The 24,601-nt window shown below is 47.8% G+C and overlaps 1 protein-coding gene across 1 annotated transcript in view; it reads left to right on the top strand.

The window, feature by feature from the left end:
• Positions 1–24,601, top strand: part of ALX4 (ALX homeobox 4) — a 65,369-nt gene that overhangs the window by 32,404 nt on the left and 8,364 nt on the right. The window contains exons 2-3 of the mRNA XM_073350667.1: positions 11,821–12,131; positions 22,927–23,055. Of these exons, the coding sequence (XP_073206768.1) occupies positions 11,821–12,131; positions 22,927–23,055 (440 nt within the window). The remainder of the gene's footprint in view (positions 1–11,820; positions 12,132–22,926; positions 23,056–24,601) is intronic.

The raw sequence follows: 24,601 nt of genomic DNA, 5'->3' as shown, positions 1-24,601 counted from the left end.
GAGGTCCAGTGTTGTGGGGATTGGCTTCCAGACTGTCAGGACATTCACCCAGAGCTCCTGCTCTATCTGAGGAGTAGCCCTGATAATGGACACCTGCCTTTAACCCTTAGCTGCTACACTTGACTGTTAAACTCCTCAAAATACCTGATCTCCTATAGGAACATCAATGCTTCAGTGGCAACATGGCTGCTGTGAGAAGGGAGGAGAACTGGAAGTGCTCTTTGCCCTACATTATCTGGTATTTTCTCCAGCACTGAAGAGGTTAATTGATCTGCCAAAGCAAGCATGGACTGTAGGCAACTTCCTCTATTTACCTGTCTAAAAATGCATACAGGAAACTACGAAGAGACCTGGTGCTTCCTTCACAGGGAGCAAAGCGGGAGCAACACCTTTGCAATGAAAGGAGTTACCCCAAAATGAGAGCAGAACTAAGCCCTGTATTGTGTTTATGGATCCATTTTACATTCCTTGTCCTAACCACTTGTGATCATTAAGGATCCCTGGGTATTTTTCATGGTAGTGAGCCAGCCCTGCAATAGTAGCCACGAGAATCAGTTCCAGATGCTTATGGTGTTGAGGCCAAATTCCAGTTGGGTTAATGACATTCCACCTATTGTGCCTAAATTCCACCGACAGTTGCAACTGATCATTGTAATCTTTGATTCTTCTAGAAAGTCTAACAGCTGCCACATCCCTCCCCAGAGATGGCTGCATTTTTAGTGGGGAGCAAGTGTTCCCTATCTGTTTGGGATCCCTCAGGAGGAAAAAAGCTTTATAAAACACTCAGTAATCATTAATAAAGTGATAAAAGCCAAGACATTCAGATCTAAGGGTTGTGTCTCCCTCTGTGCTTGGGCAGCACAAGGGTCTTTGCTCACTGAATGTGAATAACTCTCAGTGTTTTGGCTTTTATGAATCAAAATGCAGAAGCTCCATTTTATCTTTTAAACAAATACTTGGTTTGGTTTTTAAATGACAGCCACGTGTCAACTTCTCAACTGAAGTAGACAAGAGACATAAATAAAGGGCTGTAACAGACAACTTGGGGAAAAAATATAATAGCTTCCGCATGTGTTAGTTAGGGCAAGATCACAAAGACTGGATATATTTACTACAGATGGCCAAGTCTATGGAGTACATTGGTAATGTAAATCTTCCTCGCTAGCTAATCTGCTCCCCCATCCATATCTGGGGGAAAGTTTAGCAGTGATGTTAAAACAGGGGTTCAAACATGGCATGAAGAGCCTAGATTAGGTTACAGAATCTCCCAAAAATTGGGGTCCGAGAAATTAAAACCAAAATAAACTTAATTGTTCAAAGAAATAAGGGTTACACCATGACCTGATTTGCTGTGCTGGAGAGAAAGGGGTGTAGCACTTCTCCATCAGCAGCTAGTCTGGCAGGCTTGGGCAGTTCTGGGTCCATTCAGCAGAGGACAGTGGTACATACACTCATGCTAGCCAGTTCCATATAATATTCTGCTCTATATAAGTGGAAAGCAGTGTGTATCTTACCATGAGCAGGGCGCTTGCCCAGAATTCTTCTCACCCTAGACCTTCAAAGGTTTTAAGTGTCAAACTCTCATTGATTTCACAGGGAGTTAAGAGCCTAAATTCCTCTGATGAGCTGAGCGCTCCTTACTCCCCTGCCCAGGTTACCCACCTCACAGGTGGCTGCACAGCGGGAACATAGCCTCCTCAAAGCAGCTGTGATCTACCCCATGCAGAGAGAGAGCAGGACAGGGTGCCCCTCATTTAGTGCTCATGGCAAAGCCACGATTTAGGCAGCCCTTTAACACTAGACTGGTCACCATTCACCAGGAGGAATGGGCTAGATAGGGCTAACAGGACTCTTCTTTCACCAATAGCTATGGTTCAGTGATGGAGCTAGAATATCATGATGTATAAAGATACATGGTAAAGTCATAGCATCAACCTGGTAACAACTACATACACTGCCTTCATTAGCAATGGCAGGTTCCTGCAGGCCTCTTTGGTTCACTAGTGATTACTAGGGGATCTGCAGTACTAAAAGACAGTGATAACCATGGCTTTTCAGTGTAAGTGCATCTCCCTGATTATGTAATTGTCTTGCAGTTAGTATCTATATGAGGCCCTGAGACTGCAGTGGGCTCCATGCAGACACAAGGCTTTAGCCACATGCAACAATTTGCAGGATCAGGGCCTTAAATATAATGTGTGTGGAAATTAGAGGCAGGGCTAAATTTCATGTCAAAACATTTGTCATTTCAACTTGGGCCTAGTGGTGTTGTCCTTGTGTGAAATCTTCACATTTCACTGCAGTGTGAACATTTCACTGTAAATGTTGAACTCAGTCTGAATGAAATGACAGAATTCCAGGAAGGCACAGCCCTATTACCCTCCCCAAAATATAGTGCCCATTTGGAGCGACATAGGTTCAAGCTGTTAATCCACGCAGCCCTAGTGATTGCATGACAAAAGTCTGTTACTCTGCTACAGGGACAATACCGGTAGGATCCACCTTAACAGGATTCAATAACGGTCCAAGGGGTTGGATAAAAGTGGTGTCTCAGTGGTGGGCTACAGTGCTAGGTTACGATCATTTGGGTTCACATTGAAAAGCTGATTGGCCAGAACTGAGGTCAGGAAAAAATGTTCCCCCTGAGTTTATTGGGAGGGACCTTCCTGGGGGATTTGCCATTCTCTGGCACACTGGGCATTGTCTGCTAAAATCTGGAGGGTGGATTCCAAATGCTTAGTCCCCTGCAGTAGGAGCAATTCTTTTCCTCAGCATAGCTGACGTCAGCTGTCCCCAGAGTTATCCAGTGGGAGGAATGATGCATTTTGTCAACAAAGGCCCTTCCTTTCACCAGACTTGTGTGTGTGTTTGGGGGGAAGGAGGAGCAGAACCTGGGTGTGGGAGAATCTCCCCAGTCTTGGAGCTCCTGCATAGCAATGGAACAATAATGCTGTTCAGGAGCTCTGTGCCAAACTATACTAGTTTGCCGTTGCACGCTGACAAATTGTATCCGGTGGCTTGGGGATTCTGACAGCAGGTCACATGGTGTCCTCTGACTGAAAAGCAGAGACACCGGCACAGCTCAGGAACTGAATAGGTCTCCCTGTGCTGCTGCTCAGGGCAGCTAAGGGGTTCTGGGGAGCAGAGGGAAGGCACTGAACTGTATATCTGGGTTTTTAGAGCCTGAAGGGTGTAATGAGAATAAGTGATGCTTACGTTGCTTCCTGGTCAAGGAAATCCTCATCATGATGTTGCTCAGAGTGACTAGAAAAAAGCCTGCATCCAAACCCCTCAAACTTTAGATCTAAATTTTGAGGTTATCTCTGCTTACAAGAAGTCAGAACTTGTCTATCCCTAGGCAGATGTAGGTAATTTACTTCATGTCAATATTTAACAGAACTATCTTGAGGTTATTAGACAGGGGTGACCCTTTTCCTTGGGAAAGGCAAGTCCCCTCTCTTGGCAAAGCTCTCTAGGCAACCACCCCCTCCATACAGGTCTGACATATTCCCTGCAGTCCACTCCTTGCCATTCCCACTTCTAACTGACCATGGGTTATAAATGGGTTTGCTCTTGCTCCAGCCCCAGTCACAGCTGGGTGGACACTGGGATGGAACTGGCACTTCAGAGACTGCCTGTTTCTGCCAATGACCGAAGAGAGCAGACGGCAAATGGCGCCACATCCATTCCTGGGGTACCTCTGTTGATATCAATGGCTTCACAGCAGGTCAGAAGTTGTCTCATGGAGTTCAGTGGTGGCCATTTTTATGTTTGTTCATTAGGGATGACCATAACTGAACCCTCCTGGCTTTGCTTCTCTCCACCACTCCTGGCATCGTCCTGAACAGGGGCCATAAGAACCAAGTCACTCTAAAAAGAAATGTATAATGCTACTATGGGGCTCATTTGTGCCATGAAGGCACCGCCTCAGGTTGGAGATTCCTCCTTGACACTCAGAAACAGTGCATCTGCTACAACATAGCTTCATGGCTAGCTAGCTCCACTGGCCTGTGGTCATTACGCCCCCACCCCTGTCCCTTTCAGAGTGTCTCGATCTCCAGGGGACACAAAAGGAGCTGCTCTTGTGCCATGCTGCTGTGCAGGGAAGAGAGCCCTGCCCTTCCCTTCCTTTGCCTTTCAGAGCAGCAGGGCACAGTCTGGCCTATTGTGCTTTTCACCTGAGGATCTCGTAGCACTTTGCAAATACCTTTAAAGAGTGCCAGCCTGCCTGGAGGTAGTTACATATGTAAGAGTCCATTTTACAGACTAGGACATTATGGCTCAACTTGGCAAAGGTTGTGCACTGACAGAGCTGGGAACAGAGCCCAGGACTCTCAACCCGCATGCGCAGCCCACGTCTGTAACCACTAGAATGGCTCTCATCTAATCATGTGATCTGCAGTCCCGCAGTCAGATTTTTTTATCCCGCCCTACATTCTGATTATTTATGTAAAGTACATTTTAATTCCTTCTCATTCTTAGCACTGATGATCATCTCTATTGGACTGTGGAATTGTCTCCCCAAAGCACATGGTGGGTTCCCCACCACCTGGGACTTTTACAACTAGACTGCACAAATCTCTGGAGAAGATACCAAAGGAACAATCTTGCTTTGACACCCAAAAGGAATGAACTAGCTTTTTCTCCCTCGAATTTCTGAGAGTCACATATTTGGGTGTATTTCAAAGAGATAGGACACTAGGACCCAGGGGTCCTGAGTTCTAGTCTTAGCTCTGCCCATCACACCCTGCATGACCTTGGGCAAGGAACATCCCTGCTCTGTGCCTCAGTTTCCCCTTCTGTAAAATGAGGCAATTAACATGGTATCCCCCATTGTACCGTGTTGAGATCTTCACACAAAAAGCACCTAATAAGGGCAAAATATTCAGTATACGTTATTCTAAAGATACCCCTTGTCCCTCTAGCCAGTCCAAGTAAAGGCAGGGAAGAGTGACAAAAGAAGGGTGGGAGGAAGAGAAGGTTTTGTTACAAATTCTACAACCATCACTAAGTCCTTGCTACTGCAGGTTCTGCCTGTCACCTGGCACCATCTTGCAGGTAGCCAGTTCAAGAGTCTCTACAGGCAGGGTGAGGGCAGGGTAGCTCAGCTCTGCTGTTCAGGCGTGGAAACAATCACCCTTGTCAAAAAAGAATCCTCTGAGAAATATCCCATGAAATAAAGGCAACAAATAAAGGGCTGGAGGACTTGAAAGGAAAGGAGGCTAAGGGGGTTTGGAACTGACCCCACGAAGCCAGGGCAATCCCTGCTACAGACAGATCCAGTATATATTGTCCTTGGGGTTGCATAACAGTGCTGTTTGTAAATCAAGGGCTGTTTGCTTTCAGCTGAGCTAAATATCTCCACTGAAAGCCCTGGGTCCAACCCCTAGCTGCAGTTTATGTTATGCAGTCAACGAAGTTAGATCAAACCCAATGCTCTCCCATGTTGGTGTGTGTGGGTTTTTCCCCCTTCCCTCCTGTAGTCATTATTAGGGCCTGCAGGCCACAGCCTCTCCCCCCGACCCTGGGCCTAGTGAACAGGGAAAGAAGACGTAGGGGGTGAAGGCGGGGGGCGGGGAAGGCTTGGCAGATGACAGCTGACCACTTCTCCAAGCCGTTGTTCTCAGGCTGCTCCCCTGCCAGTTCCACAGAGGGAATTTGCGTGGCTCTGGGTTTGATGGGCAGAGCCCTTCCAATTCTGGCTCTTCTGCCTTGTCTCCCTTCCTTGCTTCCCTGGCCCTCCCTACTGCTACAAAAGTACTTGCGTGGCCCTGCCACACATGCTTCTTTCCCCTTGAAGACTAACTGCTGGCGATTCAGGCTGCTGGCTTTATGAGTCTGGTGCATACAAATGCCTGGGCAGCTACATGTTGCACCTGCATATATGCACCATCCCGTGCCCCACACACTGAAAGTGCCCCTCCCTCCTCCTCTATGGCATAGCTGCAAAGTAACAAGCACAGCAGAAGTCAGTGCTCCAACCATGCTGAGAATGGCATAGCCGCTGGCCTCTCCATCCGGGCTGTCAAGACACCCTGTCATTACCAGATGGGCCAGATTCGCCTCTGCATCTGCAAGAGCAGCTGCGCCTGGGAGGACTTTGGCAGTACAACTGCCACCATCCCCAGGCAATTGCATTCAGGGAGGTCTGCTTCAAAATCCAGCCAGGATGCCATATGAGCTTTGTTAGCAGAGGGCACTTAGGGGAGGTGTTCAATTATTTTGGCTGCCCCGTTCCCCCCCACCACCACCACACACACACTGGGGGTAGCATCAGCTGGTTCCAGATCTCCAGCTGGAGAAGGGGGGGATTTAGGCAGTTAATGCAGTGTGCCTCCATTCCTGGTGGACGTTCTGTGCCAATATAGAACTCCTTGTGCTTCTGGAACCTAAGGATTAAATCCAGGCCAGTGGCTTATTCATGGGAGAGAATAAAGTACAGGGCCAAATTCTCCTCTCAGTGAATGCAATGAAACGCATCAAAGTCAACAAAATTATCTCAGTGTCATGAAGAAGAGAATTTGTCATATATACAACACCATCCACTCTAAGATCTTAAAGCACTTTATAAACACAGAGAGTCATATTCTACAGTCATTAATCAACAGTTTTGCTCCATTAAGATGACCTGAATTGTTTAATCCCCCAAAATTATGATGCAGAGGAAACTCTTGTTGCCCGCTGTCACGGAGAGGTTTGCCTGTGCAGGGTAATTTGGGGGAGAAGCTGTTTCCTTAGATTGCATCCTCTCTCTCTCATGTCATTTTTCCCCTCTGGGGTGATTCTCCTAGCAACACAGTTTACTGAAAACAGGGAGGGACAAATCTCAAACTGTTTGGAGCAAGCCGGGGTTCAGAACAGATGCTTCCCCAATTATTTGAGCCATTTAAGACTCTAAGACAGGGCAGAAGATCTCATGGGGAAAAACTTCCCTGCAAAATGTCCTTTTCTTAGACTTCTACTTATTAGATCAGCTAGAACTTGATAGTACTGGATCAACCAAAATAAGTAGACGTGGGGAGAATGAACTGAGATTCTTGGAACCCCCCAAAAGACAAGGCTTAGATCTACTAAATATCTATAGCCTGTCCTGCCACTTCCAAAATTCTGCCTGTGCATCTTTTCTTATGTTCCCCATGTGTCTCCTTTGTCCAGTTGTCTTTGTCCTTCCTTCACCTTTGGATGCATAGCGAGTGCCCTCCCGGTCACGTCCCAATCCCTTCTGACAAACTGGTCCACCAGCTCTGCCCATGACCACAGCCACATTACACTCGCTGATTTTTCACCTGAATTGTGCCTATCTCCTTAGATCATGAGAATAGGAGGAGGGATTTTGTCTGTTTTCCTGTTGCAAATCCCCACATGTGCCCTCAAATATGTGCTTGTGATAAAACCCCATGTGCAATGAATGGGTTATAAGGGAGGTTGTAACCAGGCACAAGTGTCTGAAAAATGCAAGGGGGGTGGTTAAGGTGGTACTGGTACAAAGGGGGCTGAGCTAAGGGTAGTGGGTTGACAACTTGGCTGAACAGCATGGACAATGTCCTAATGGTGAAAGCCATTAGGACATTTAGAATTGTTGCCCAATGATAGTGATGGAAGACCCTTGCCTCAAGATGTTTCAAAGCTGGCTAGAGAATAGACTGTAGGGAACAATCTTGAATTGGTAAAGGGGTTATGGATGAGAAGACCTAATGCACAGTTTCCATCTTTAACTTCCCGGACTCTAATATATGGAATTCAAAATTAAACTTGAAAAGTTTGCCGATTCCACCCTCTCTTCTCTCATAGAATCATAGAAGATTAGGGTTGGAAGAGAGCTCAGGAGGTCATTTAGTCCAACCCCCTGCTCAAAGCAGGACCATCCCAACTAAATCATCACAGCCAGAGCTTTGGTCAAGCCAGCCCTTGAAAACCTCTAAGGATAGAGATTCCACCACCTCCCTAGGTAACCCATTCCAGTGCTTCACCACCCTCCTCGTGAAATAGTGTTTCCTAATATCCAGCCTAGACCTCCTGCACTGCAACTTGAGACCATTGCTCCTTGTTCGGTCAGCTGCCACCACTGAGAACAGCTGGGCTCCATCCTCTTTGGAACCCCCTTCAGGTAGTTGAAGGCTGCTATCAAATCTCCCCTCACTCTTCTCTTCTGCAGACTAAACAAGCCCAGTTCCCTCCGCCTCTCCTCGTAAGTCATGTGCCCCAGCCCCCTGATCATTTTTGTTGCCCTCCGCTGGACTCTTTCCTATTTGTCCACATCCCTTCTGTAGTGTGGGGCCCAAAACTGGACACAGTACTCCAGATGAGGCCTCACCAATGTTGAATAGAGGGGAACGATCACGTCCCTTGATCTGCTGGCAATGCCCCTACTTATACATCCCAAAATGCCATTGGGCCTTCTTGGCAACAAGGGCACACGGCTGACTCATATCCAGCTTCTCGTCCACTGTAATCCCCAGGTCCTTTTCTGCAGAACTGCCAGTCGGTCCCCAGCCTGTAGCGGTTCAATTCAGCTTTCCCCTTTATTCTGCTACAGTCACTGATTAGCAAAGTTAGGCATGAAGTAATGGGAGTAATCTGGCTGAAGAGCTGTGATTCTTAACCACATCACGCTCCGCTGTACTCAGTCTTTGCAAAATGTGCTTTGGGAAACCCTTACATGTCACAGGCTTGCAAAATCCACGAACAGTACAGATTAGGGCAGCCCACAGTGTGACTAACAGAGTTCTACAGTGTGCACACACACCCTGTGTTCAACACAAGGGGTCATCCCAGATCCCAGAATGCAATGCTCCACCTTGACTTGAGTAGCCAGGCCACTTGGAGCACTGTATGCTGGGAACTATAGTTGCCTGGAGATGTCCTTCCCTATTGAAGAGAGGAGTAGCAAAGTCTGCTCCATTCTATGCAGATTAGGCATGGCCTTTGGGCTCATAGCACAATGCTGAGCCAAGTGTGGACATCTCTGGTATAGGACCCGGCTAGGGCAACCCAAATTAACCCATAGACGGGACTGTGGGGAGGAGGTAGGTACACACCAGACTGGCACTGCTCAGACATTCGTGCAACAGCACAAGTGGTACGGCAGGGCGGAGTGAGCAAGCTGATAGCCACATACTCACCCAGTCACCTGGAGTCCTGACAAGTCTGACCCTATCTTAGATTGGGCTTAAAACCCAGCTGTTCCAGAGTGGGAGCTGAGTTCTGCTCAAAGCAGTGACATGGCAACACAAATCAGCTGTGGCTAAATGAACCAATAAGACATGGCAAGGTGTAATGTAGTGTGTATGAATTCACACCTAGTATGTCGAGGGAGGGCCGTCAGTGCAACCAGGCTGGATTTATATCCCACCCTTCCTACCCTTGCAGGTGGGGGCTAGTTGCTTTGGAATGAAATGTTAGTTTGGAGAAATATATATATAATGACTCTGTTGATGAGAGCAATAAGAGATTTATTATTATTCTTTCTTACATGCATATGATTTATTATTTTACAGAGCCCCCTCAAGTGTGTCTAGCATGTTCTGGTCAATTATAAAATGAGAGCTACCTGCCCTATATTGTACATGCTGTAGTCTATTTAATAAATCATCTAGCAATTACATAGCACATTGTGTGTTCACAGTTCTTTACAACTATTCACTGATTAATCCTTAAACATTTAAACAGGTGTGCACTGTAGGGTTCCCATTTTATAGATGGGGACTGCGAGCCATGGAGAGAGGTTAAATGAGTTGTCCATGGTTCCAGAGGCAGTTGCAAGTGGAGCTGGGATTAGCAAATGGGACTTCCTAATTCCCATTATTTAACCATGGTGACGTCCATCCCATAGGATCCCAAAGCCATTACCTGTATAAAGATCACCTCACCCACCACTGAAAGTCAGCCACCTCTGGCATGGAACATGGTAGCTGTTTAACAGCTGACAGGGACTTACATTACAGTTGGGGAAAGAAAGTAAAGGAACAATTCATGTCCAGTTAAAAGATTGTCAGTAAGATTCTTCCCTTTATCATTGCATTTAAATAAATAAAACATAATTTTTCTTTTATGTACATAGCTTTAGGTATGTTTTTAAAGAAGCCTCAAAGAGGTTCTAGCCTTCAGGACAGGGGTTGAGAGAGAAATTAACACACATTACCAATAAAATTATTAACCTCTTTCTTCACTCTACTATTTTTATATGTCACTAGGTTAATTATTAATTATGGGGGACAGTCTGATGGGAAGCAGCAAGTGGATTCCCTTTGTTTCTCTGCGGCTGGAAACTGAATTGGGGTGTTGTTGTTTTTCTGTTCTATTACCTTATCACTTTCTTCAGTGATTGCTATCATTTTCTTCTTCCTCCTCTCTTCCAAAAATTGTTGAAGCCCTAACAAAACATAGTGGGCCTGGTTCCCCTCTCATTTTCACTGGTGTAAATCAGAGTAATTCTCCTGATGCCAGTGACGCTATATGAGTGTAATGACAGGGGAACAGGGCCTATTGAACATAATATGTGGCTACCATTTGCAGTTGTTTTTCTAGCAACCTGTATTCAACAGGAGAAGACGCATGGTCCAGAAGTTAGGCTGCTGACCTGGGATGTCCAGGTTCAGTCCCTTGCTCTGCTATTGATTTCCTACATGACCTTGCTCAAATCTCTCTGCCTTCCTATGCTTCAGTTCCCCCTGTGTAGAATGGAACAATGGGAGGGGAGGTGCTGTGAGGGTGAATACACTAAAGACTGTGAGGTGCTCAGCTAACATGGTAATGGCCGTATATGCACCGTAGAGAGATTTAGTTCAGATGACCTATTCCCATAGGAGGGAGCAGATTGCACTCATCTGAACTGGCAATGATAGCCACTCCATACGCTGTTACCCCTTTTGGTACACAGGAGTCTATGAAGGATGCGCAGGTCTATGGAGGGTGATATTGCTTTGATCAGCCTTCAGTGGCATAATAAACATCATCTGAAATTTAAAAATACAGCTAGAGTCAAATTTGACCCCCACATACCAGATACTGAGAGCCCCCAAAACCCTGGGAAAGTTCCATCCTGAAGTCGAGCTCTAGTGACAGTCAGTCCTCGGGAAATCAGCAAAGGCAAGGAGGTTTGGGTTGGTTTGGTGCTCAATCTGTGTAAATCTCAGCAATTTCCCTTTGTAGACAGCTGCAGGAACCTGCCTCTGTTTCCACTCTATGGTGTGGGCTTCACCAGGCCTCCCACATTTGGCTGTGAGTTTCACATTGAAACGGGCCTTCAAAACTCCAACCAGAACTGGGTGGGAGAGGCCCAGTTTGGCTCCATTCTTTCCAGGGACATTCTGAGCAGGTGGAATCCTCACCCCTCCTCCTCCCTATGGAGGCTTCGGTCTGCTTCTGCACGCTGGTGGCATCTGTCTCAATTTCTGCCATGGGTTTCATCTGAGGCATTATTACCAGACTCGCAAAATTCCAACTGAATATAAATTAAGGTGTTGTTAATCTTCCCTTATGCCATAAAAAGAGTCCCCCTCTCTCTCCCGCTCTTCCCATTCATCTCCCAGCCCTCTCATGTTCTAGCTCTAATCCAAGCCCCACAGCCCTGTTTCTGGCCTCATGTCCCTCTCCTTTCTCAGGGCCCCATTCTCCCGTTGGCCTCTGTTCCTTCCCTCACCCCATCTCTAACACTCCCTCCTTCCTCCTCACCCATCTGACCCTTGCTCTCTCTGTTAGTTTTTCTTTTCCCTACTGGAGTGACTCCTGTTCAAACTGATTCATTTGTCCTGGGCTTCACATTCTTTTCTTTCTCTCTCTCCCTCTATCCCTGTTTCCCCCTCTCTCCCATACAAACAGGGAAAGAGAGCTCCTTGGGAGAGGCTGAGTTACAGCCAAGCTCTGACCCTGCGGGAATGGACGGCAGCTACCTCAGTGTGAAGGAGGCCGGGGTGAAGGTACCCCAGGACAGGGCCAGCACTGACCTCCCCAGCCCCATGGACAAGGCCGACTCGGAGAGCAACAAGGGCAAGAAGCGGCGGAACCGCACCACCTTCACCAGCTACCAGCTGGAGGAGCTGGAGAAAGTCTTCCAGAAGACCCACTACCCAGACGTCTATGCCAGGGAGCAGCTAGCCATGAGGACCGATCTCACTGAGGCCCGAGTACAGGTAATGGGGGAAGCTTTGGGGTGGATGGGAGCAGTGGGGTTTTCAGTGTGTGAATGAAGAATATTCCAGGCAGCAAGATAATGAGTCTTATAATTCACTGGGACTTAACAGATCTGGAAGATGGCTCTGTATTACAATGTTACATCTTAGCTGAGGTTGCCTAGAACCTCACCCCTAATTCCACTTAAACTTACAGCCTACAGGGCTGTACCCAAAGTCCATGCCACAGACTCATGCTCTTCTCTTAGGCAATGGGCATCAATAGACCAAGATACAGGGAACCTTATTTCTGCCTGGTGTTAGTGCAGACTTTTTTGTTTTGGATTAGTATCCTCTGAGATTCACAGAGGAGCATGCTGTTCCTTGAGTTAATGGAGCAGTTTCGCAAGCAACAAGGCAGCAGGTAGTCTTCAGCGACAGTTACTCCAGCAAGGCTTTCATGTAAATTAGTTTGGTCCAAAAGAATCAGATGGGGACACCGGCTCAGTAGCCACGGTGGCGCCAACCTTTCTCATGCTATATCCCATTGCTGGCAAGGTGGGGGAGGCAGAGGTCATCATGACCTGCCAGGCCAGGGATGCAGAGACAGAGAATGCAGAGACACAATTGAAATGGGTTTTGCTGCCTGGTTGGCCGAGCAGGCTCAGAGACAAAGCAGGAAGCCTATTGTTTGGGGGCAAAAAGGTATGGCTGCCACCTCCAAAAGAACAGGGGAGTCCAACAACAACCCCAGGCTGCAAAGCTGCCAGGTCTCACACAGTTGTAAGCTGAGGCTTCATCAGGGCTTGCATAGACGAGATCCCAGGAAGTGGCTATTGATAGTATTTCTTGGAGACACATCGCAAATGCTGATGGTTTCTCCTGGAGGTCCGGGTACAATCTCAGGTTTACTGATCACACGCTGCACAGACTGACTTCTTTTGCTCAGGAGCGGCAATCCTATGGTAGTGGGAGGGGGGACTCTCCTTTTCATGCTCAGCCCAGAGCCTCTGGTTCATGCATCTTAGCTTCTCCAGAGGTACTCCAGGGGGTGTAGAGGAGAGGATTTGGTACCTGATCTTCCATGGCCTTGCATGTTTCATCATCGTTCACACCTGTGCACAGTGAATGATAGTACTGTACACTTTGCCCTAGTAGTGGCAATGACAACACAGAGTGCAAGGCTGCAGTGAGTTGGGCCCTGTGCATGTTTGAGGGAATGAATGATCTTCCCCTCTAGAGTTTGGCCTGTAGACAGGTTAGGGGGCCTACCACTGCTGTTAACTAATGGAGCACTCCCTCACCTCTACAGTGACAGAAGCTTGTATTCTGGAGCCAAAGGACCGGGGTTCTAGGCCTGGCTCATGTGTGAGAGACTTAGCTAATATTTGTGTCTGTTGTCTGCAGACCTGGGTTTTGTTAAAATGGAGTGACCAGATTGTTAATCGTACGCTCCAAAGCCGACCAGCTTTGCCCTGCTGCTGCCCCTCCACTTAAGACCTGTGCCAGAGAAAGGTGGCCTACAGAACTGAGGGTGACAGAAACTGTCCTGAGAATGGGCAGGGATCTGTGGAGATGGAGGAAGTGGCCAAGGTCACTGGAGTCCTTTACCTAAGGAAGCTCAAGCTGCAAGAAACAAGAGAAAACCTAGTGTTAGAACACACAGCAAGTTACCTGAGTCCCTACCATGGTATTTTTTTCACCTGCCAAATGGTGGCAACATACTTGAATGGATTTCACCTGCCACATGAGCCCCCTTTCCTGGTGGCTACCAATCACCATAGCTCCATTGACTTTGATGGAAGTTTGCTGCCTGAGGCTCTAACCTGTAGTGTGTGACTGCGTGGCTGGCCCATAACCGAACCTGAGACTCCAACAGGGAACTTTATGGTCCCTAAGGAGCAGATATTGTAATAGGTGAACCAAAAGCCAGACCTTTCTTCTCCCTAGCCTGATGGGGAGGAGATGAGGTGGTCTGTGCTGTGACTTGCCTCAGTAAAAGCCTGGCCTGGTCCTGGAACTGCCTTCCCTCTGGCCAAGCTGGTCTCCCTCCAGAACTAAACAGTCCCCAAAGCACCAGGTTGTAGCAGAGACAGAGCCCAGACAGACAAGTCACTAGTCTGGTTCTTTCCAGACCTCTCCCCAGCTCACACTTTGCGAGTGAAATACCCGACTGGGAGCCAGGCACCTGGAGAAGAACTCACCCCAGCAGCAGGCCCGGCACAGTGGGCTCTGTCTGCGGAGCTCTGGAATGGAGTGTCTTTGGAAATCATTCCACAGCTTGGCCCCTTTCCAGACACTGAAGAGGCCACTTTTCTGCCTGCTTTGGATTCTAATCTCCACAGCTGGTGTCTACAGGCAATAAAGCTGAGTTTCCCCTGAGGTGCAGCGTGCTGTTCGTTTTCTCACTCCGCACCTGCAGATGCCCCTGAACCTTATTTAAAGGAGCCAGCTAGCTGAGATATCGCATGGTCCAAACTGCAGCGACCTTAGCAGTCAACAATCCCAATGTGCTGCAATGTTGCTGCAGTGACAGGGGCACCTTTACAAAAGTAAGCTCTCAACAAACTTCTCCTTCCCTTACATGCTACATGTAAACAAAGGCGGGAAGGCATCAACCTCCAGCATAGCTTTCCCCCCTTCAATTATTCTGGGCCATGGAGGTCCTCCTGGAGTCAGAAGGAAGTTACAGAATTATAGAACCATGGAAGCTAAAGTCTCTGGGCCCTCTTGGAAATACCCAAATACCCATACCATGCTTGGTAACAAACTTAGAAACAGAGGCAGCAGGGGAAGGAAAGGCGGGGCTAGGACAGGGATGATGGGTCAGGCACAAAAGGTTGCTCCCCCAAAGAGGGCCACTGGCCATGTCTATGCATTTCCTTCTGCTCCCCCTCTCCCATAAGTGGGTGGTGAGCCCCCTTGAGCAGCACTGCAGCTTGGCGTGTGTCTATCACAAATAACCTACCACTGAAACCAGTACGGTGTAAGAGGCTGAGACAAATCTGTTGAACCTAGTGGATCAATGCAACTAGGTTACCAACTCTCCCTCCAAGCCCAGGATCCCTGCCTTGCTTCCTCCCTCAGGTCCCCACTCCTGGAGTCCCACCTACTTTTCCTTATATGGATCTGGTCTGGTTCTTTGGTGTGAGAGCTGCAGAAGGCTATGTGACCAGGGACAGGATCCCAAGGGGGCTCTTTGAGGTTTGATTGATCCCACATATATTGAGAAATATATAACCCAACTGCATGACCCTCCACCACACCCCATAAAACACACACACGTGCACAGCTCCTTCCTTGTGCACATGTGCTCACATCTTCTGTCAGACACCCATCCCTATACATAAATGCACCCACAGACATCATTGCCCCCCCCACCCATCTGATGCATGCACACACACCATTGCGAAGTCTCCATCCCTGCATATGCACATGCACACACAAAGAGGAACACACTTGTATACACACATGTACCACTGCGCCTCCCACTCCCCAGGCATACCCATACAATTGCTTATATGCAGCCCCTCCCAACCTCCATTCAGTGCACCCCAGCTCAATACCGGCACATGAGCATACCTCTCACTGGCTGCAAGTTTCTCTTTAGCAGACAGTAGCTGTGATTCAGGTTTGCCACCTCCGTATGGGGTCAGCGCCAGGGAATGTCACCCCACTGCCCCTCCCCAGGGCAGGCCTCCTTATTGCAGGGCTGTTAATGAAAATCTTTTCAGTGTTGACCCTGTGATGCGGCAAGGGTTTGAAAGCAAGGGGGAAATGTCAAACTCTGCTGTAGCAAAAATCACTGCCTTGATAAAAAAAGCAAAGCAAAGCAAGAGGTAATATATCTTGATCCCTTTTCCCCCATAAAACCCTGGGAGGCTGGTGGAAGGAGCGGAAAGACTGAGCTAAGCCTGCAGGAAATTAAACATGAAATGAAAACAAGCTCAAGTTATTCAATTCTCTCATCCCAGGCTCCAATTTCCCATTCCAGGCCACTGATAAAATGGTGTCCAGTTTCAGTGCTTAAGGATGAATTCTGGCTCTGTTCTTGCAGGCTGGAAAGTGAAGGGCTTGTGGCCCTCACCAAGGGAAGGGGAGACAGCCTGGCCTTGAAAAGGGAGGCGCTGAGACAGACAGACACTGACAGACTGTGAGCCTGAGCGTGAGAGAGAAAAGGGCAGCGAGAGAGGAAGAGAAAGAGACAGAGACCGTGAGAAAGAGAAAGATAGACAAGAGGCAGAGACCATGAGAGAGAGCTTGTGAGGGATTGCAACAGAGAAACAGCTGGAGCTGGACAGTGACAGAGGCAGAGAAATGCAGCCACAGACAGGGAGCCAGAAACCCAAAGAGCTTCCCCTAGAGCTGAGCCCAGCCCCAGCCTCAGCCCCAACCCCTGCTCCCTGAAAGTTGAAGCGTGTGGGGGTTGGCTCTGAAATCCAGATCTCAGTTCTGCAGAATGAGCCCCTCTTTCCTTTAACTATACTGAGCTTCTCACCCCCTCTCCCCCATCACTTCTGTTTGCATCAGAAGCATAGGGGGATGTAAGCATGGGAGTGGGGTGTTCAGAATACCCAGCTGAGCATTGTGAGGAGGAGGAACATTTTCCCACTGTGTGAGAACAGGCAGCACCAGCTGAATGGGGGGACTGTAGAGGGGTGGAGAGGAGGAAGTTACTGACCTTTTTGTTACAAACTATTCCCTGCCTCCCCTACCCCCAATATCTATCCATGTATATGGATTGATGTACCACTATAAGGCTAGATGTGTATGGAGACATAGACCATTTATTCTAGTCTATAGATTTTACAGGACTGATTTGTTCCTGTGCTAGATCACAGCTTATCAACATGCAGCCTGCAGGTGAAGAACACGCTACACTACACTGCTACTATTAGCATAGAGCTGCAGACCACGGTCCGCACTGCTGCTGGCTGATCCTAGTGGATAGGCCACATTGCATGCTGGGACCTGTAGTCTCCTCACTACTAAAGGTGCCCCGCTAAGAAAAGTACATTGGGTTTGTACCATTTTCTGTTTCTTTCGAATTCGCTGAGAAGGCCTGGAAAGGTTTGTTTTCTTTCCTTGCTTAGAGCGTTATATTATAGGTCTTATCTGCCCTGTTTTTCCTGGAAGACTCTATGGAAGACTGGAGGCCTAACAGGTTTATAAGACCAAAGCTACAAAGCAACTAAAACATAACAGAGCAAAGGGACTGGGATTGTTTAAAGCATTTGAGTTTTGTTAACACTAGTTGAAGCTGACTGCCTGAATAAACAGCGGGGAGGAAAGCTCGGTGTTAAAAATAAAACACTTTCCCCCCCCCACCCACAAAGGGCTCAGAAAACTCCCACTTCATAAGTGAGACCTTCATCCAGAGTTTTGCTGGAGGTTTCCCTGAAGAGACCTAAGGTCTCTGGTATTTCAAGACCCAAAACAACAAAAGAGAGCCCTGTGCACTGTTTTTATTCCTTTGACATTTTCCTGTAAAGCTGAAGGGTGCCGCAGCATGCTCAGTTTCATACAGATTAGCAGCCAGACGCTGTCCTAGGCTCTGGCAGTGTAAAGGAGACCTAAAGTCAGAATATCAGGACACTTAAGGATTTCCCTTGCCTGGGGAAGTCCCGGGTAGCATAGAGTTGCCAGAATGGGACGCACTCTGTTGTGACTCAGTGGGGCGCTCAGGTGTGTGGGATGGGGGATGTGCACTTTGCATGAGACAGTCATATGTGTTTATCGTGCTCAGAGATGGGCACATGTGTGTGGCATATGTTCTCACCAGCCTTGTGTGCAGTGCACAGCACACCCCCTAGCTGCTACCCATCTTCTATGCACAGCATGGTCTCCCCAGCATAGGGAGTAGCAGGGTCACCACCACTGACTGCATCTGCAGATCAAAGCTCTATGGAGCTGGCCAACACTGGGACTGGCCTCCAGCTGGGCTGCTTGGAGGCGGGGCCAGTGCTAGCAGAAAGCAGACAGATGCCTGGGGCCCCAAACCTGTTCCACTGGGATATTATTCAAATGCAGCATTCTTGCTATATTTCGGAGCCCCCTTTGATTTCATTACTTCCCGGAAACCTCCTACCTTTGGAGGGGGTGGGGGGTTGCTAATTGCTGCACAGGATGCAGGCTATCCCTAAATGGGAAGCTGTCCGCTGACAGAGCTGCCGCTAGCAGGCTCCATTGCAGATGCCACTGCATGTATGTGAGTGATCTCCCTGCTGTCCCACTGACAGGTTCTAACCCATCCCCAGACCACATGGTGAGGAGATCGGCTCATAAGCAACAGAGCTGGTTCTCTCCCCCAAGCCTGCCTTTGACTTGACTGAACAGTCAACGCTAAATGCTCCCTGAGCTGCCATGTAGCTCCTGGCAGCTCCTTTCATGCGCCAGCCTGACCTGGGCTTTCCTGCCCCTAGTGACTGCATGCATCTGTCAGAGCCCTTCAAAGCAGCTCTTGATGGATGCGTTTCACTGACCCACAGCTTCAGGAGGCTTTGAACACACAGGAACGGGCTTTACAGGTGTAAAACATGAGTGACTCCATTGAAGTTGTGGTGGATAATCAGCTGACCGGGAGCTCCCAGTGCAATGCTGTGGCCAAATGGGTTAATGTGATCCTTGGCTACCCACACAGAGGAATCTCAAATTGGAGTAGAGAGGTTATTTTACCTCTGTGACCACTGCTGGAATATTGTGTCCCATTCTGGTGTCTGCAAGTCAAGAAGACAATTGATATATTGAAGAGGGTTCAGAGGAGAGCCATGAGAATGATTAAGGGATTAGAAAACCTGCCTGGTGCTGATAGACTCAAAGAACTCAACCTATTTTGCTTAACAAAGAGAAGGTTAAGGGGTGGCATGATCACATATCTACATGGGGAACAAATATTTGATAATCGGCTGTTCAATCTTCAGTCATGCAAAGAAAGGTGTAACATGAGCCAATGGCTGGAAGTTAAAGCTAGACAAATTCAGACTGGATATAAAGTGATAATTTCTAAATTTTTAACAGTGAGAGTAATGAGCCATTGGAACAATTGATCAAGGGCTGTGTTGGATTCTCCGTCACTGACCATTTGTATGTCAGGATTGACTGTTTTTCTAAAATCTCTGCTCTAGGAATTAGTGTGGGGAAGTTCAATGGCCTCTATCATACAGGAGGTCAGAACAGATGAGCAAAATGGTCCCTTCTGGCCTTGGGATCTATGAAGTCAGTGCAGTTACATTGATGTGCAGTCAGAAAAAGTCAGATCAGAATCAGGGTCTGAGGTTTCCCACTGCTGAGACAAGACCTGAACAACTAGATTTCAGCTAAGTAGTTATTAAACCTCCATAAACAGCTGTAAAATAAGGGATGTGTGATTGGGATGTGCCAATCTTTAAAAAAGGGAAGAAGGAAGATCCTGGGAACTACAGGCCAGTCAGCCTTACCTCAGTCCCTGGAAAAATCATGGAGCAGGTCCTCAAAGAATCAATCCTGAAGCACTTGCATGAGAGGAAAGTGATCAGGAACAGCCAGCATGGATTCACCAAGGGAAGGTCATGCCTGACTAATCTAATCGCCTTTTATGATGAGATTACTGGTTCTGTGGATGAAGGGAAAGCAGTGGATGTATTGTTTCTTGACTTTAGCAAAGCTTTTGACACGGTCTCCCATAGTATTCTTGTCAGCAAGTTAAGGAAGTATGGGCTGGATGAATGCACTATAAGGTGGGTAGAAAGCTGGCTAAATTGTCGGGCTCAACGGGTAGTAATCAATGGCTCCATGTCTAGTTGGCAGCCGGTATCAAGTGGAGTGCCCCAAGGGTCGGTCCTGGGGCCGGTTTTATTCAATATCTTCATAAATGATCTGGAGGATGGTGTGGATTGCACTCTCAGCAAATTTGCGGATGATACTAAACTGGGAGGAGTGGTAGATACGCTGGAGGGGAGGGATAGGATACAGAAGGACCTAGACCAATTGGAAGATTGGGCCAAAAGGAATCTGATGAGGTTCAATAAGGATAAGTGCAGGGTCCTGCACTTAGGACGGAAGAACCCAATGCACAGCTACAGACTAGGGACCGAATGGCTAGGCAGCAGTTCTGCGGAAAAGGACCTAGGGGTGACAGTGGACGAGAAGCTGGATATGAGTCAGCAGTGTGCCCTTGTTGCCAAGAAGGCCAATGGCATTTTGGGATGTATAAGTAGGGGCATAGCGAGCAGATCGAGGGACGTGATCGTTCCCCTCTATTCGACATTGGTGAGGCCTCATCTGGAGTACTGTGTCCAGTTTTGGGCCCCACACTTCAAGAAGGATGTGGATAAATTGGAGAGAGTCCAGAGAAGGGCAACAAAAGTGATTAGGGGTCTAGAACACATGACTTATGAGGAGAGGCTGAGGGAGCTGGGATTGTTTAGCCTGCAGAAGAGAAGAATGAGGGGGGATTTGATAGCTGCTTTCAACTACCTGAAAGGGGATTCCAAAGAGGATGGCTCTAGACTGTTCTCAATGGTAGCAGATGACAGAACGAGGAGTAATGGTCTCAAGTTGCAGTGGGGGAGGTTTAGATTGGATATTAGGAAAAACTTTTTCACTAAGAGGGTGGTGAAACACTGGAATGCGTTACCTAGGGAGGTGGTAGAATCTCCTTCCTTAGAGGTTTTTAAGGTCAGGCTTGACAAAGCCCTGGCTGGGATGATTTAACTGGGAATTGGTCCTGCTTTGAGCAGGGGGTTGGACTAGATGACCTTCTGGGGTCCCTTCCAACCCTGATATTCTATGATTCTATGATAATAATACTGACTGAGCACTTTTAAGCATGAAGCAAGTGCCCACTACATTTCATGGAGCTTTACAAATGAGAAAACTAAGGCAGAGAGATTAGTGAGTTACCTAAGACCCTAGAGTTACCCATTGTCAGAGCCGGGATTAAAACTCACGATCTCCTGGGTCCCAGATCTATACTCGGAACTTGGCACCAACAAACAGTCTATTTATTGAAGATCTTCATTTGATCCCCATTGCTGATCCTTTGATCCAGAGGGTGACAATTCAGCTCAGCTGAAGGAGCTATCAGGGCAGGAATAGGAAAGCAGACACAGTCCAGTAGCGTTCATGTTCACTCCCAGGATCTCCAAATCAGGGAGGGTTTGGTTAGGGCTATGCTGAGATCATGGGCAAAAACATCAGTTGGCCCAACTGAGGCTTGTTAGAAGTTGCCCAGCACAGCCCCAATGCAGAGCGTCTCGTGTGGCAGGCAGTGGGGTGCAGTATGGAAGAAGCTGGCATTACCGCTACCTGATCAGTAGCTAAGTACATGAACTGACAGAGGCTGCACTAGCTACAGGCAAACAAGGAAGATGCTAGGGTGACAGATTTGGCCCAGGCACCCCCGATGGAGGAGTAGCTGAGCCAAACCTGAGTGGCACTGTGACCCCCATAAACCAGGTTATTACACCATTCCCTTAAATTTGGTCCAGCTGCCCTTCCATCATGACAGAGGGGCAGCTGGGACAAATTGGAGTGGCATGGCAGGGGGGAACCCTGAAGTGTTGTGTAGGGGGCAGACTGCCAGGAGGGGCCTCTGTGAATTGAGACTCCAGGGCTGTTGAGCTCTTACGTACTTTTATACAGCACCTCTCACCTAATAGGAATGAATTAATATACACAGCAACCAGGAGAGGTGGGTCAGGATTATCATCTTTATAGAGAGGGGATAGGACATGCCCAAGGTCACAGAGAGTCAGTAGCAGAGCTAGGACTGGAATCCAAGTTTCGTCACTCCTGGATCAGCATAATTTCCATTGGATCTCTCTGCCCTACTGTAAAAATAATACCAGGTTTATACATGAGACAACTATGCTTTTGCTTTCATTCAAGGAATTTTTTCAGTGGATTTCTATGGCTCACACAGGAATCCCTTACATCAGAAAGATCCAACAATGGAAAAACCCAGATCTCAGCTCTGTAAATGTAGAGGAGATTCTCTTCCCTCGTGAACTAGGAAGTGTTTCCTACTTCCCTTCATCTTAGGAGGAAGCTCAGTTCTCAAGGACTGGGATCCTCGAGGAAGAGGGAAGTTTCCATCTATTTTTTGTGAAAACAATTTGTTGGGGGATTTACAATTTCCCCAGAGTGTCAGAAAGTGGGATCAGCAGCCATGGGACACCTGGAATGAAACTGAACAGAAAGTGAAAATGACAGGGCTAGTGTCTTTCTCTGAGCTGATGAAGGTGCTGAAAGAAACCACACCGGATTATTGATACAAAGAAAAAAACAGATTTTAAAATTCTTTCCAGTTGACTAATCTCTGGGCAGGGACTTATCAGTGATGCAGGGACATTCGTCTCAACAGCATCTCTTTTACTTTAGCAGGTAAGAAATTGCATCTAGCCAAAAATAAACAAGAGACTCTGATTCACCGAATTCTAGGGCAAGCAGTAAGTGGGGTGCCCCGTTGCCTTATATGGGAGCTCAAGTGGGTGACTAGATATCTAGAACTGAGATTTGGGGCCCACTTCCATTGTATTGAAATCAACGGAAGTTAGGAACCTAAATACCTTTGAGGATTTGGGCCTTTGTGCAACTGCGTGTGGGCACTTGGCATCATGTTGACATGCCTACAATCGAAAATTGTCCCTTGGCCCCAGTTAGGTTTGGGACTTCTATTGCAAAGCACTCTGGGTATAGCACAAGAGGTGTTATCTGCCAAAAGTCTCCCCAGGCTGGTGTTCTGGGAGCTCTACCCCCCACTCTCTCTGGAGGTGCTTTGAGCTCACTCCTTGCTCCCATCCTCTCTGATCTCTGCCGTCTGTGCTTGTCCCCTCAGGTTTGGTTTCAGAACCGACGGGCAAAATGGAGGAAGCGAGAGCGCTTTGGTCAGATGCAGCAGGTTCGCACCCACTTCTCAACGGCCTATGAGCTGCCCCTCCTAACCAGAGCAGAGAACTACGCCCAGGTGAGTGTCCCCTGCCCTGTCCCACTCTGGCCTCTTGACTGCCCTGTTCAGCTTCTTTCAGTCTCCCCCTCCCTAACCCTGAGGCTATCCATCATTGTGATGCACTGGGGCAATGCTGGCCCCGCTGGGAGGTAGTGGGCCGAGACCAGAGTCACTTCTAGTGTCTGGGCAACAGATGCCTGACACAACATTCACTCATAGTCCCTTGTGCTTCCCACAATAAGTCGGTCCTTCTGCTGAAAGACAAACTGTACTGACCCTGTGAGCATCTCAGGCACAGTCTGGGGTAGCACAGTGTGGAGCTATACATCATCCTCTTTCAGACTTACCTCTGTGGTGCTGCCTACAAAACACTGGCAGCTGATGACTGCTATGCAAGTGGTGCAGTGAAGCCACTGTCTACTGGGCTAATTCTGCTCCTCTTGCTGTTAACTTGTACTTCCCACTGCCCCCTTCATTTGTCTTCCCTGTTGGCTTCTCATGTCCTGTCAGAAACCTAGATTGCAAGCTCTCTGGGGCAGGGACGGTCTTGGTGTTTGTACAGCACCTAGCACTGTCAGTTCCTGATCCTGGATTCTACCCCAAAGTGCTGCCGTAATGCAAATCAATACATAGATAATAATTATCATTACACAGCTCTCCCCAGCTCTTAAGAGTGGGCAGGTTGATCTAGATTTCCCATGCCCTAATATAGGGCTGTCCTTTTCAGCCTCCCCTAGGGGCGACACCAAGACCAACCCGACACCAAGCAGCAAGGACAATGCTTCATTGGCCACACTACATTCATTCCAATTCTGTTCTATTCAGTTCTTAAATTATATTCTGTTCTGATCCCTGGATATTTTAGCTCCTGAAAACATTTAATTGGTTTAGAAAAGGTGTGACTGGACCCTTAAACAAATTCTCCAGATGTCCCTTCCCTTTTAACACTAGTCCCTGCCTGAATCAAGTAGGAGTCATTAGGCGCAGGCTTCTCATCTGTTTCAATCTCCCAGGACAAGCTTGTCCCTCTGTGATATCACCTGATGTAGCCTTCTTATATATTCAGGCAGGAGGAGACACCAAACACCCTGCTCAGGGATTCTCCATTTAGCTAGATACTTGTATGTCCCCCTGCAGCACAGCTGAGCACCTCATAATTGGCAATGTATTTATCCTCGTAACACCCTATGAGATAGGAAAATGTTATTACCCCCCATTTTACCCATAAGGAACAAAGGCACCAAGAGGCTAAGAGTAGGAGCCACAAAAGTAAACCCCAATAGGCACCTAAGCCCCTGTTTTAGTCACTTAAGTTCCTATTTTGGCTCCACTGTGGTCCACAAAATTTCCATCAAGTCCATTAGATACCATAAACTCACTCAGTGACTAAGTTTTCAGGGTAAAAATTCCTTTGGGGCTTGTGTTTCTGACTCTGAGCATGTGCATTGCTGCTTGCCTCTAAGTGCCCGTATGCCTATCTCCCACCTAAGCTGTGGAGCAATTCATAAACCGGGGGAAGACAGGTGTTTGGCCACTTAAGTCGCATGCTGGGCCCAATCCCGTA

The sequence above is a fragment of the Lepidochelys kempii genome, chromosome 6 (genome assembly GCF_965140265.1).
Source record: "Lepidochelys kempii isolate rLepKem1 chromosome 6, rLepKem1.hap2, whole genome shotgun sequence".
NCBI classification, from domain to species: domain Eukaryota; kingdom Metazoa; phylum Chordata; order Testudines; family Cheloniidae; genus Lepidochelys; species Lepidochelys kempii.
The sequence above is the reverse complement of the archived record's forward strand: the minus strand, read 5'-3'. Positions and strand labels throughout refer to the sequence as shown.